This window comes from Ornithodoros turicata, chromosome 10 (assembly GCF_037126465.1).
Source record: "Ornithodoros turicata isolate Travis chromosome 10, ASM3712646v1, whole genome shotgun sequence".
Taxonomy (NCBI): Eukaryota; Metazoa; Arthropoda; class Arachnida; order Ixodida; family Argasidae; genus Ornithodoros; species Ornithodoros turicata.
Genome location: NC_088210.1, coordinates 31,874,586 through 31,887,307, shown reverse-complemented (window position 1 = coordinate 31,887,307; position 12,722 = coordinate 31,874,586). Strand labels below are relative to the sequence as shown.

At 46.6% G+C, this 12,722-nt stretch overlaps 2 protein-coding genes across 2 annotated transcripts in view; one reads left to right on the top strand and one right to left on the bottom strand.

The window, feature by feature from the left end:
- LOC135369903 (uncharacterized) overlaps positions 1-12,722 on the top strand; it is a 74,561-nt gene that overhangs the window by 1,577 nt on the left and 60,262 nt on the right. The gene's annotated exons all lie outside the window — the stretch shown is intronic.
- LOC135369908 (uncharacterized) overlaps positions 1-12,722 on the bottom strand; it is a 65,436-nt gene that overhangs the window by 5,727 nt on the left and 46,987 nt on the right. Inside the window, exons 2-5 of the mRNA XM_064603501.1 lie at positions 10,217-10,335; positions 8,775-9,011; positions 5,465-5,683; positions 581-765 (exon numbers count right to left, since the gene is read on the bottom strand). Coding sequence (XP_064459571.1) covers positions 581-765; positions 5,465-5,683; positions 8,775-9,011; positions 10,217-10,285 — 710 coding nt within the window. The 5' untranslated portion in view covers positions 10,286-10,335. The remainder of the gene's footprint in view (positions 1-580; positions 766-5,464; positions 5,684-8,774; positions 9,012-10,216; positions 10,336-12,722) is intronic.

Genomic DNA, 12,722 nt, shown 5'->3' with positions numbered 1-12,722 from the left:
AAATGACGTCATAGGGTTCTACAGCGCCACCAATTTGGTAGAGTTGAACTACGCTCGAAGCTAGGGGGCGAACAAGGTCGCGCCCGAAAGCCACGGTCTTGAGGGGATTACGGTGGTCCTTGAAAGGGACGCGATCTTCGGTCCTACTTTTCTTTCAATAGGAGGCAGCGAACAAGTGCCCATTCGTGGAACCCAGCCATCCCATTCCGATTTGTTTCGGTTTTCAGTCTGTCTACCAACGTCATGATGACGTTTCTCGGGTAGAGGTCTATTGAAACAGCAGAAATCAATTGTGGCTCATCTACCTGTATCGATCTTGCTGAAGGCAATCCGTACTGCTAGAAGGGTACATACAGTACCCAACGTTCATGGAGCTCAACAGGAGGTAGAAGATAACGGACCCCCCGTAACACACTTTTAAGTCATGAACTCCACATGAGCGAGTTTAGAAAGGGGAATCAGTAAGCGCGCGAATCCGCGCGGACGTATAAAAGCGGTAGACTTGTAGCCCCCAACGGAGATGTGTTTTCGAGAGCAGCAGTACGTGCGTGCGTGCGTGCGTGCAAAGCGGTGCAAGTACCTTTGAAGCGTGCTGAGAGGCAAGATCCCTTTGTTGTCGTACCAGGCTGTCGATTCCGTTCTGGGCAGGAACAACATGGGCAGTTCGGCGATGGAGCGCTGGAGGCGCATGCAGGAAAACACGCACATGGTGCACAGGAATAGACCCCAGGCTGTGAACGCCAGCTGACTGAACAGCCACACCACCTGCGGCAATCGATAGGCCTTTCAAAAGTTTGCATTTTGAGTGGAGATTCAACGTCGAGTTAATATACACCACGTGGACAGTTTATAGTACAAGAGAGAAACTGATGTTCTGAGGCTGGAACAACATAGAAGGGACAGATACAAACAAAGCCTCAAATTGCCTAAGAAAAAATCAATCAATCAATCAATCTTTCATCGTCAATTTATAGTGTTCTCGCTTATATAGCCGTTCCGGATATAACGAACACGTTTACAGTCGTCCCGGATACAGTGATCCCGTTTATAGTAATCTCCGCTCGTATTAAAGGCGACGTATTCCCGCACCGCTTATCGTCAGTGCCACATCACATGCGGCGATCGATAGACTTTCAAAAGTTTGCATCTTTAGTGGAGATTCAACGTCGAGATAATACATCACGTGGACATCTTATAATGTCCTCGCTTATATAGCCGTTCCGGATATAATGAACGCGTTTGTAGTTGTCCCGGATACAGGGATCCCGTTTATAGTAATCTCCGCTCGTATTAAAGGCGACGTATTTCCGCACCGCTTATCGTGAGTGTCAGCGAGCTTGACAACGCGGAACTAATACGGACTCTCCTACAAACTATAAAACACGCTGACATGCTGTGGGAGCTGTCAAGCATGCTTCTCCCGGCGCACGAATGCACTAGGTGAAGCCGGCTTGCAGAACGAGAGAGATTTTGCTCCTAGCATCCCCTTGATTTGCCCCCGTCCTCTTAACTTGATAACAGCAACGACGAAATCATAACAATAATAATGATAACAACAGAAAATGCGATGTTTCAATAATTAATTAACGACATGGTTCTCTGTACAATCTTTTAATTACGTTAATTCAGGGTAGCGCCGACGAAATCAGCGAGGTACGCGTGAATCTGTTGATTTTTTTTTATATAATTCGCTTCTACAACATCTTTTCTTCTTCTTCTTCTTCTCCTTCTTCTTCTTTTAAACATTGTACGTGGGGCCGTTTTCGAAGCGCGCGGTTCTAACAAGAATAAAAAAGAAGCCAGATTTGTGTTCCGTATTTAGCTGTCTCCAGAGTTTGTCCAGAGTTTGAGCCAAACTTGCGCAAGTAAAGCTCGATGCGGCCCCGATCAATTAATTAAGACTCCTCTTTTCTCACTATTTACCGAAAGGTAGAAGAAAATGAGGTATAGATGGAAAGGAAAAGGAAGAAAAGAAAGACCTGACGAACGGAAGGTTTTCGGTTTGTTTTTTCGGACCAGGGCCGTCTTGTATAACGGGCCCAAGCAGCACAACATCTTGGCCCAATATTGGATCAATATTGGCAACACTGGTCCAATCTTGGTCCAGAATTGGGCCGACATTGCCAATATTGGGCCAGGATGTTGTGCTGCTTGGGGGCGGGGGGATATCGCGTCTTCTCGTTGGAACACTAAAGTCTAGGAGGTGCTGGGTTCGAATCCCGCGACCAGCCCCTGAAGTCGGCCCAGGACGCATTGTAACCCCCCTGCCCAGGCAGCGCAACATCTTGGCCCAATATTGGACCAATATTGGCAATCTCGGCCCAATATTGGACCGGTACTGGTTACCGATTGGACACTGGACCAATATTGGGCCAGTATTGCCAATATTGGTCCAATATTGTGCAAAGATGTGCTGCCTGGGGAGGGGGGTTACTATGCGTCCTGGGCAGACCTCAGGGGCTGGTCGCGGGATTCGAACCCAGCACCTCCTAGACTTTAGTGTTCCAACGAGCAAACGCGATATCCCCCTCCCCAAAGCAGCACAACATCTTGGACCAATATTGCGCCAGTATTGCCAATATTGGTCCAATATCTAGACCCATCTCTCACTCCTCCCTGATGTCCTCTCTCCATCTGTCGACGTCTATACGCCTCTCATAGCCTCAGTTGCTTCGCGGCGCTGATGCGGAACTAAAAAAAAAAGAACATCTATCGTAGCTATCCAGTTGACTTCGCGGTGTCAACAGTGAATAATAATAATAATAATAATAAAGACCCTCTTGTATCAATCGACTTCCCCGTCCATCCCTTACGGCAGCTGTCGACGGGTACCGCCAAACTGCCGTCTGCGCCTATTCTCACTTTCTCGGAGCTTTCGCCGGCGCGGTTTATTTTGGCTGATACCGATCTCGCCCAGCTTCGGGGCGTTAACGGAACAGCTGCGTACGAAGTGTTGTTATATCGTTTCTGAAGTGCGAGTGGTAGGTGTCCTTTGATGCCGGCTGGAGCTCGCTTAAAATAGCTGCGAGCGTGGAGACCACTAATAGACCACCTCTCACTGGACGGGCAGCTCATGCAGTTCGCCCTGTCCCGGGGGTCTATAGCTCGAGACAGACGCGTCTGAAAGATAGTACTGTGTGTACCCGTTGCTTCCACCGCAAGTTTGTTTAAAGTAACACCCGTTAAAGTAGCCCCTTAAAGTACCCGTTAAAGTACCCCTTAAAGTAGCACCAATTAAGTCCCGTGTAGGAGACCGTGTGCACTCTAAGAAAAAAAGGAGTAAAACGGGGAGTAATTGCAGCGTCTACTCCCCTAGTCTGCAATTACCCCGCATTTTAGTCCCCTAACCCAACATTTAGTCCCGACGTTTACTCCCCAGGACTGCAAATTGTCACTAAACTTCGCGAATGGTCTCCTGAATGCAAAAGTCTACGTAAATATGTGCCCTTGGTCAATTTGAACGACATAAGGCTGCATAACTCACACAACGTAGCAATTTTCCAGCCACACAGAGTAAGAAACAGTTAGCGCATCTTTCTTCGCAAATTGTGCCCTAGTATGGCGCGAGATTTTATATCGCTCGATATATCACGGTTGACGGTTTGCTTCAAAGTATCTTCATGCATGCGCACCAATTATGTACCTGGGACTCTTACAACAGCGCGTGAAATGCGGTCTTCACTCTGTGACATTCATTTACCCCCGTGCATTTACTCCCGAAAGGGACTATTTTTTGTGGCAATGCAATTACTCCCCAAAAGGAGTAAAATTACTCCTTTTTTTCTTAGAGTGTGGTTGTTTACCGTTTCTATTGTGCGGTGTCTCCGAAAGGCAGGCGGAATCATGATGTGTGACACGGATTTCGGGTAGATTAAATTAGATTTTCCGCAGCGGATTTCTTTCTTCGATACATGATCGTGATATACTATATGTGAATGTGATAAAATAGATGAATAGAGTTAGCTTGGGAAGAAAAAAGAAGAGAAACGCGGTTTTGTGAGCAGGACAAAAAAAGGCAAGATGTATACTAACTGCCAGTGATGGCCAGTACTTAACTACATGTAGTTAAACTACTAGTTAAACTACTTGATTGTAGTTAAAAAGTAGTTATCAACTACTTGCAGAAATGTAGTGGCAACTACTAGTTAAACTACTATTTCGAGTAGTTAACTACAGTAGCTAGGTTACTGTTAGGCTGCAAGCTTTACGGCACGATTGCGCTTCTGACTTTTACCTTGAGCTACATGTTTGATGAGAACGGAGGTGCAGAGCAATTGTGCCGTGCATGTGTACTAAATCCTCACCTTTTATCACTGCTAATGATTCATATTTAGGTGTCCAAGAACACTATAGAATGGGATTGGTGTTGATGGACAACGTTAAGTAGTTATAGATGTAGTTAAAGAAGTAGTTTTAACTACCTCCACTGAAAAGTAGTTGAACTACTAGTTAAACTACTGCATTGCGAAGTAGTTAGTAGTTATAGTTAAACTACTGTAGAAGTAGTTAGTGGCCATCACTGCTAACTGCTACACCTATAATCACAACATTTCTATCTCCAAGCGCATGCATAGTTGCATGTTTTACCCGAAGTTGTTTGGTTCTTCACTCCGTACAGGTTGACCATATGGTTCCACCGGGAGTATCCTGTGTATAGGTCTCTCGTGACCACAACCAACCTCGCTTTGCTTTGTGTTGCTCCAACGCGTTCATCTTGCTAAGCCTAACCACCGCTAAAATGTGCACTTAATTTGAAATAAATAAATAAATAAAGAAGAGAGAGAGAGAGAGAGAACAAAAAAACGACTTCGATCAGCATCGAAAATACGCGAAGCTGACAAGTTGATCAGTGATATCCTAATTTGATACACGGTCATTCTCAGACGTCGCAGATATATAAGCTTAGATTTTGCAATCTGTTATCGGTATTGTGGATTTTGAGATGTGGGATTTTGAACGCTGGGATAACATGGCATCATATACCCGTTTCGCCACTCGTCTAAATACTTGCCTTAGATCTGGCATTAGATCTGGCATTAGATCTGGTTAGCGTGCTGGCCATGTCACGTCGAGACTGGGAGGTACCGGGTTCGAATCCCGGTGCCGGTTGTGCTGTCTGGGGTTTTTCCTGGGTTTTCCTCAGACGCTTTCAGACATATGTCGGCACAGTTCCCTTAGAAGTCGGCCCAGGACGCACATTTCCCCAGGGCGTGAGTCGTGACGTTGCCCACATACGTGAGGCCGACAACGGCAAGCCGTATCACCACCACCACCACGGGAAAATACGAGAAACTGAAGCTCGCGCCGGGGGTCTAATACAATATAGTATACAATACCATATATACGATACAATAAACAACACGAATATCGCGACAAACAATGCAACGACACACATAATATCGGAGAATAGGGGCTCGGGCAACTTCGTACGAATATAATGAACGCTACAAAGCGCGCTACTTACGCGCAGCGTGTTCTGTAGCGCCCAGAGGATATCGGAGGCGATGGTGAGACAGAAATGTAGCACGACAACCAGCGATATGCATGTCTCGTCCGCCAACCGCTTCGGGGACACCGCGGCTTGCGTGGTTTCCAGAAAGGCCAACTGCAGAAGTGAAAATGCAGACAGAAGACACGGGAAGCCCAGGTCCCACAACATGGCCAGCATGACGGTAGGGATGAGCTGAAAAAAATATAAAAAATAAAAACAAAATAAAAATAAAAAACAAATAAAGAAATAAAAATCGGGGTTACAAAAAAAGTTGATTGATTCGCGTCGTCTTTCATGTGACTCGTCACGGGGGTATAACGCCGTGTGGGTGCGCCCAAGCAGCACAATATATTGGCCCTACATTCGCTGGATATCGGCAATATTGGCTAACAAGCCAGTTTTTTTTTGTTTGTTCTTGTTTGTTGTTGTCTTTCATGTGACTCGTCACGGGGGTATAACGCCATGTGGGTGCGCCCAAGCAGCACAATATATTGGCCCTACATTCGCTGGATATCGGCAATATTGGCTAACAAGCCAGTTTTTGTTTGTTTGTTCTTGTTTGTTGTTGTCTTTCATGTGACTCGTCACGGGGGTATAACGCCATGTGGGTGCGCCCAAGCAGCACAATATATTGGCCCTACATTCGCTGGATATCGGCAATATTGGCTAACAAGCCAGTTTTTGTTTGTTTTTTTTCTTTCACCTTCCCTTGTGTTTTTCCTCGTTTTCTGTCGCGTTAAATTCTGTCGGTTGTTAGTAAGTAGTTGTTGCGTGAAGTCTGCCGTTCCTTGTCTCTGGGTGCGTTGCTTCTGTAGTCGATATTCGGCCAGCATTGAACCAGTATTGCCGATGTCGAGCCAGTTTTTGGGCCAATGTGTTGCGCTGCCTTGGGAAGGGAAATTTTCCTAAGTATGCATTTGCGTTAGTCTCGAGGCAAATCGCTTTTTAGAGTCACATCACTGACGACAAGTCACGTGACCGAGAGATTGCGTAGACCCGATTAGGGACGCTGGGTGTGACGTCGTGCTCAACGAGGCAAACTTTCTCGGATGTGTGTGATACAGATATATACTTCGTGATTATGACGCAACATTTTAAATGAGATCATCCCGCCCGGGGGTAGAAGTTACAAACAACGACAAGCTCTACTTTATAGTTTCTGAGCCTTTTAACAATGTTCATGCACCTTTCGACGCTCAAGTTTTGACAAAAGTCTGGCTATTTACTTCAATTTCCGTCGTAACGACCCGGATGGCGACCCCGTTCTCCGATAACGCACCTATAGGAAGAATCTAATTTCCGAGCTACAGCTATCTAGTATACGGACAATGCCGCTCGAAAAGCGTCTGCCATGGTGTTTACCGGATGCGTTTCACCGACGTTCCGCCAGAGGCGCAACCGTTCCGAGCTAACCGCGGACTTAATCAAATTCAAAGGAGCGTAGATAACAGGAATCAGGTGGCGCCGTCAGCGTAACCTCGTAGAAGCGCATCCGTGCGAAGCCTGCTTACTCGTCGACGTGACGTAACAACTAAGAGTCAGCCAATCAGGACCGTGTTTTCAACGGCCGTAGCCAATCACGAACGTGCTTTCGGCGGGTCGTGACCACGAAGACGAACCACCGTCGTCTGCGAGTAGTGATCGAACGTCCCCCCGCGTAGTAAATGGGAAAACTTGAAAATAAAGCGCAAAATGGTCCCATATATATCTTTCTCAAAACTGATTTTCTGGAAAGCGTCTTGCACTTTTCGTCTAAATATTCAGGTGTGCGGGTTCCAAGTTAGCTGCAGTCATTTGAGAGTTCTTGAATAGACGAGTTCAGAAAATCCCAGTGCTCTTTGCGCACGCGTTGCATCCTGGGCGCTTGAGGGGCGGGAGAACGAAGAATATAATCCTTCGTATCTCGCTTTCGCTGACCTTGACACGTCGTGGACAATGGACTGGTACACTCTTAAAAATGAACTTCACCGCATAGCACGCTCCTAGCCAACCTTAATCTCGAATGATGTCGTTATCTGCCCTTATTTGTTGAAAATGGGAGGCGTACGCCTTTTTTGTGACACTTATGAACAACATAAGTGTCACAAAAATGACGTACTCCTCCCGTTTTCAACAAGTCCGGGCATATTATGATATCGTTCGAGATTATGGTTGGCTAGGAGGGTGCTATGCAGTGAAGTTCATTTCTAAGAGTGTAGGGCAGAAATAGGAACAGTTTGGGGAGGTCACCCGTTTCTTTCGTATTAGTAAACTCCCACAGTTCAAAGCGACGCTAAGCATTCTGGGATTTTCTGGACTCGTCTATTCGCAGAACGGCGCATCGCAGTGTAGCAGACGAATTCTGACTTTATGTGTCCACGTAGCGGAGGAGGGAGAGGAGGTAATAAGCAGGCCTTCTGTATCTAGGTGGCGTTGCTCCAGACCTTAACTATATACTGGAACTAGAAGAAAAAACACCACCGAAGCTATCTACATTTATTAAAACACACGCTTTCGCACAGAGCCTGGGCTTCTTCAGGCGGCTCCTCGATTTTTAAACGTAAATGTGGATAGTTTCAGTGGTGTTTTTATTTTTTTTTGTTTTGTTTTTTTGTTTCGCTTTGACGACTGTACTTGACACGGATCCCATTTTCCTCATTCTCTAAACTTTCTACTAAAACTACACTCTAAAAAATGAACTTCACCGCATAGCACGCTCCTAGCCAACCATCATCTCGAATGATATCGTTATCTTCCCTGATTTGTTGAAAACAGGGGGCGCACGCCTTTTTTTGTGACAATTATGAACAGTTCATAATTGTCACAGAAAAGGCGTACGCCCCCCGTTTTCAACAAATCAGGGAAGATAACGATATCATTCGAGATGATGGTTGGCTAGGAGCGTGCTGTGCGGTGAAATTCATTTTTAACAGTGTAGTGCGCCGCGGCCAAGTGGGGACTGGGGAGAGGGAGAGAGAGATACTGATAGAGAGAGGGAGAGAGAGATACCGAGATAGAGAGAGGGAGAGAGAGATACCGAGATAGAGAGAGGGAGAGAGAGATACCGAGATAGAGAGGAGAGAATGAGAGGGAGAGATACAGAGAAAGAGAGGCGAGGATGAGAGGGAGACGGCACTACATCGCGAAGCGGGGGCGTCGCGCAAAGGCTGGTAGCCAATCGCAGGAGCTTTCCACGGATGAGTGGGCGGTCCCAATTGTAGGACTTAAAAGTTGTCACCGACAATATATGGGGTATCGCGCTAACCACAGATCCACCGAACCCGATGATCCACCTTATAAATACCTGCTTTGAGCCGTAGGGGTCTAGGAAGAGGCACAGGCATCGTGTGAGGCCCAGTAGGAGGAGGAAGACGTTGAGGGAGGACAGGTGGGGACGAGCGGACAGCTGGGCGCGCAGGCCGAGGCCAGTGAGGAACGTAGTAACGGCCAGGCCTAGAAAGAGGCAGGCCAGTCCATACGCATGCACGGGCCACAACCACTGCACGTGAGAACGAAGCTCGGGCCAGTCTGGAGAAGCAACCTGCAAAAAAAAAAAAAAAAAGCATGCGACCGAGTTGCTCAAAAAACCTCTGTCACACGCCAGCCAGTCTCGTGTAGCGGCGCCGAAACATCTTCCAGTTCAATTCGGTCCAAGAACTTGGACGGTGTCACACGCAGGTGTCAGTTAAACTGTGTCGGCTATAGTTATTATGGTTCATTTACCTACAAGGTACGGCCCCTATTTTTAAGTACAGGTCTTTCACCCGAGTGGTCACCCAAAGAACGTGAGGTCACGTGATACCACTAGGGTGCACTAGCATTCCGAAGTCACCTGGGGTCCCTGACTCCCAGTCATCTCATGCATACTATGACGCTTAGAAATGAACTTCACCGCATAGCACGCTCCTAGCCAACCATCATCTCGAATGATATCGTTATCTGCCCTGATTTGTTGAAAACGGGAGGCGTACGCCTTTTTTGTGTGACAATTACGAACAGCGTAAGCGTCACAAAAAAGGCGTACGCCTCCCGTTTTCAACAAATCGGGGCAGATAACGATATCATTCGAAATGATGGTTTGCTAAGCGCGTGCTATGCGGTGAAGTTCATTTCTAAGAATGTACGCTGTTCTCAGTGAGGAGGAATGCCGCTATCCACCCAGAAGTCAACCCGAGAGGATACATGTCGCCCGACATCTTCCCAGAAGATGTTCATTAGCCATCTCACTGCACAATCAACCTTATTCCCAAATGACCGCCAGGTCGGGTAAGCTAATGACAAAATTCAAAGTGTTCTAATAATAATAATAATAATAATTGGGTGTTTACATCGCGAGACAACTGAGATCATGAGCGACGCCACAGCGGTCGGTCTGTGGATTGCTTTTGCCCACCTGAGGGTTCTTTAACGTGCGATGAAAGCTCATCACACGGCACCCCGTATTTAACGTCCCTCGCGGAAGACGGCGTGTCTAAGCAACTTGTACCCTGCCGCCACCAAGTTGCTGGCGTCCTCGGCCGGGTTCGAACCCGCGATCTCGGGATCAGAAGGCGAACACGCTACCGACTGAGCCACCGAGGCCGGTAAAAGTGTTCTAATGCAATTCTTAAAAAAGGAAAAAAATAAATAAATAAAAACTCGGCGAAGAAAAAAATAAATAAAAATAAACCCCCTGTATAACACCCATTTTCACAGAGAGAGAGAGAGTGAGAGAGAGAGAGAGAAAGAGAGAGAGAATGGGTGTACCTGCACGCGGTTCCTCCACCAGGCCTCTCCCAGGAGCGTCCCGTTGCCGTCGCTTGTCTCGTTCCACATCACGCTGGTGTCTGGTTCCGGCGCCGACCGCGCCCGACCGATCGCCGCACCTGCATACATATCACATTCGAGCCATTAGTTACATTTTCTTTGACTTCCCATGTTCATTTACTGATTGCCTCTGATACGCATTGGCTTCAATCGAACCTCAAATATCAGAAGAAGTAAAAAGATTGATCAATGTAAAGTTGGCTTTGCCTGCAATCACTGGTGCTCTGTAGGCAAAGCACGATTTACAGGAATATTTCCGGATGTCAGTTTGGATGCCTACGGACACATATGAGGATGACAGATTGAGGATAACGGACCTGCAACACGCGTTTTCGTTTGAAAGGGTTGCTAATGTTGTTACTGGTTGTGAACGACATGACAGTCGCGCGCCAGAACATGCAGCAAAAAGTAAACGTTTTGCGTGATATGGTTGACGTAATGTGTGCTACGTACTGCTGATGTACCGTTTTTCTGCACACATTACATACATACATACTTCCTTACAAACATTACTCCTTACATTACACCTTGGATACAATTTTCCTCGCTGTCGTATCTAATTTATTTTCTGCCTGTCACCCACGTTCGTCTTATTCCAAAGCCTCTCCTGCGGGGCCAAAATTTATAATGTATATAAATAAATAAATAAATATATAATTTAGATATTTATACATATATGTTTATATCACGCGTATAAATAGAGAAATAAATAAGTAAAAAATTCGTTTGATTTCGCAAGGACGAGACCGGAATAGCAAAGCTGAAAACTCCTTTCCAATCTTTAACCTTTCGGGTCGTCTTTCACTTCATTTTCATTCCATCACGCGTAGGATTTTCCACTGTTGAGTCGCATCAGGAGAAGTCAGAACACGTGTGGGTCCAAAGGCATAAAACAGAAAGCACAAGTAAAAAAAAGGATGCATGCGCTATACTTGACAGGAAAAAAGCCCTCTTGAAAAGGCAGCAGTACCGGGTGGAAGTGCATTGCATATGCATGAGGTCATGTTTCGCCATCTTCCTCGATTCGTGCGCCCTCTTACGCTGATACGTGTCAGCTATCTCTTCCCTCTCCCATTTACTTCTCTCACTCTTTTTCTCGTACCTGCCAAAGTAAGCCCTTTCCAGATGGCTCTCGGAGTGGAAAGCATCGCCGTCGTATATAACCTCGCTAAATGTTTAGCGACTCGTAAAACTTTTCGAGCAACTTCAACCTGGCAACAGTTACTTGAAAGCGCGTTTTCCCCCCTTGCCCATAGATGCGAAGGGGAGATCAAGAGGTGCTGCTTGTTCTGCCTCGCATCAAGAGGTATAACGAAGGTATAAACCAGGACTAAACTACCATGTTTATACCTCATCACCAACGTCTATACCCCGCCAAATGAGCCTTTCGGGCTTCCTCCGACTCAGCTTGGCGCCGCCGTCTCGCAATCTCTGCCTTCTTTCGTCGGCGCTCCTACGCACAGCTTTCATAACTCATACGGGAAAGGAAAAAGTACGCGAAAACGGCATCAGTTTCGCCGAGGGTAACAGAGGTTACCATTGGGCCGAAGTCCGATCCTTCGCAATAGACCTCTCCTTGTTTGTAAACAAATGACGTCATAGTGTTCGACAGCGCCCCCAATTTGGTAGAGTTGAACTACGTTCAAGGTTAGAGGCGAACAAGGTAGCGCCCGAAAGCTACGGTCTTGAGGGGATTATGATGGTCCCTGAAAGGGACGGGACCTTCGGTCCTTACTCTTCTTTCAAATGGGAGGCAGCGAACAAGTGCCCATTCGTGGAACCCAGCCCTCCCCCTTCCGATTTGTTTCGGTTTCAGTCTGTCTACCAACGTCACGATGACGTTTCTCGGTTAGAGGTCTATTAAAAAGCTCATTAGTGAAAATTAACTAAAGGAGGTCGCTAATGCGGCCATGAGGTGGCCCACTTAACCAATTATATGTCGCTAGGCTTCCGACTTTTTGGATTTATCCGACAAACTCCGATAAACTCCCTCCGATGTTTTTTTGTTTTTTTTTTGGCAAAAAAAATCGGATTTATCCGATAAACTCCGATGTTTCCAAGGCCCACGTGGCGGCCTTACGGTTTTTCCTGTTTCCTTCTTCCTTTGTCCCCCTTCTTCCACACCTACTTTTCGAATCCAAACTGATCCACGCAATGAATGGTCCAAAAGGAGGATATATAGTACATACACTTGTCCCATCTATTCTATATGCATCCTCGATCCTCGTGACGGGCACTGGGCTAGTTTGGCACAGAACAGTTCTGTGTTCCTCACAGCTGCTACTCATTTTGAGCCTGGGCACCGTTCACAATTTGTGCAAATACGCTCGTTTTTACTTAGCTCTGGGTATTAAAACATCCGTGCGCTATGTCGTGTGGTCTCAGTCACTCTTACAGTTCTTTCCTTGCATTGTCTCTACGATGACTACTCCGAAATACTCCGAAA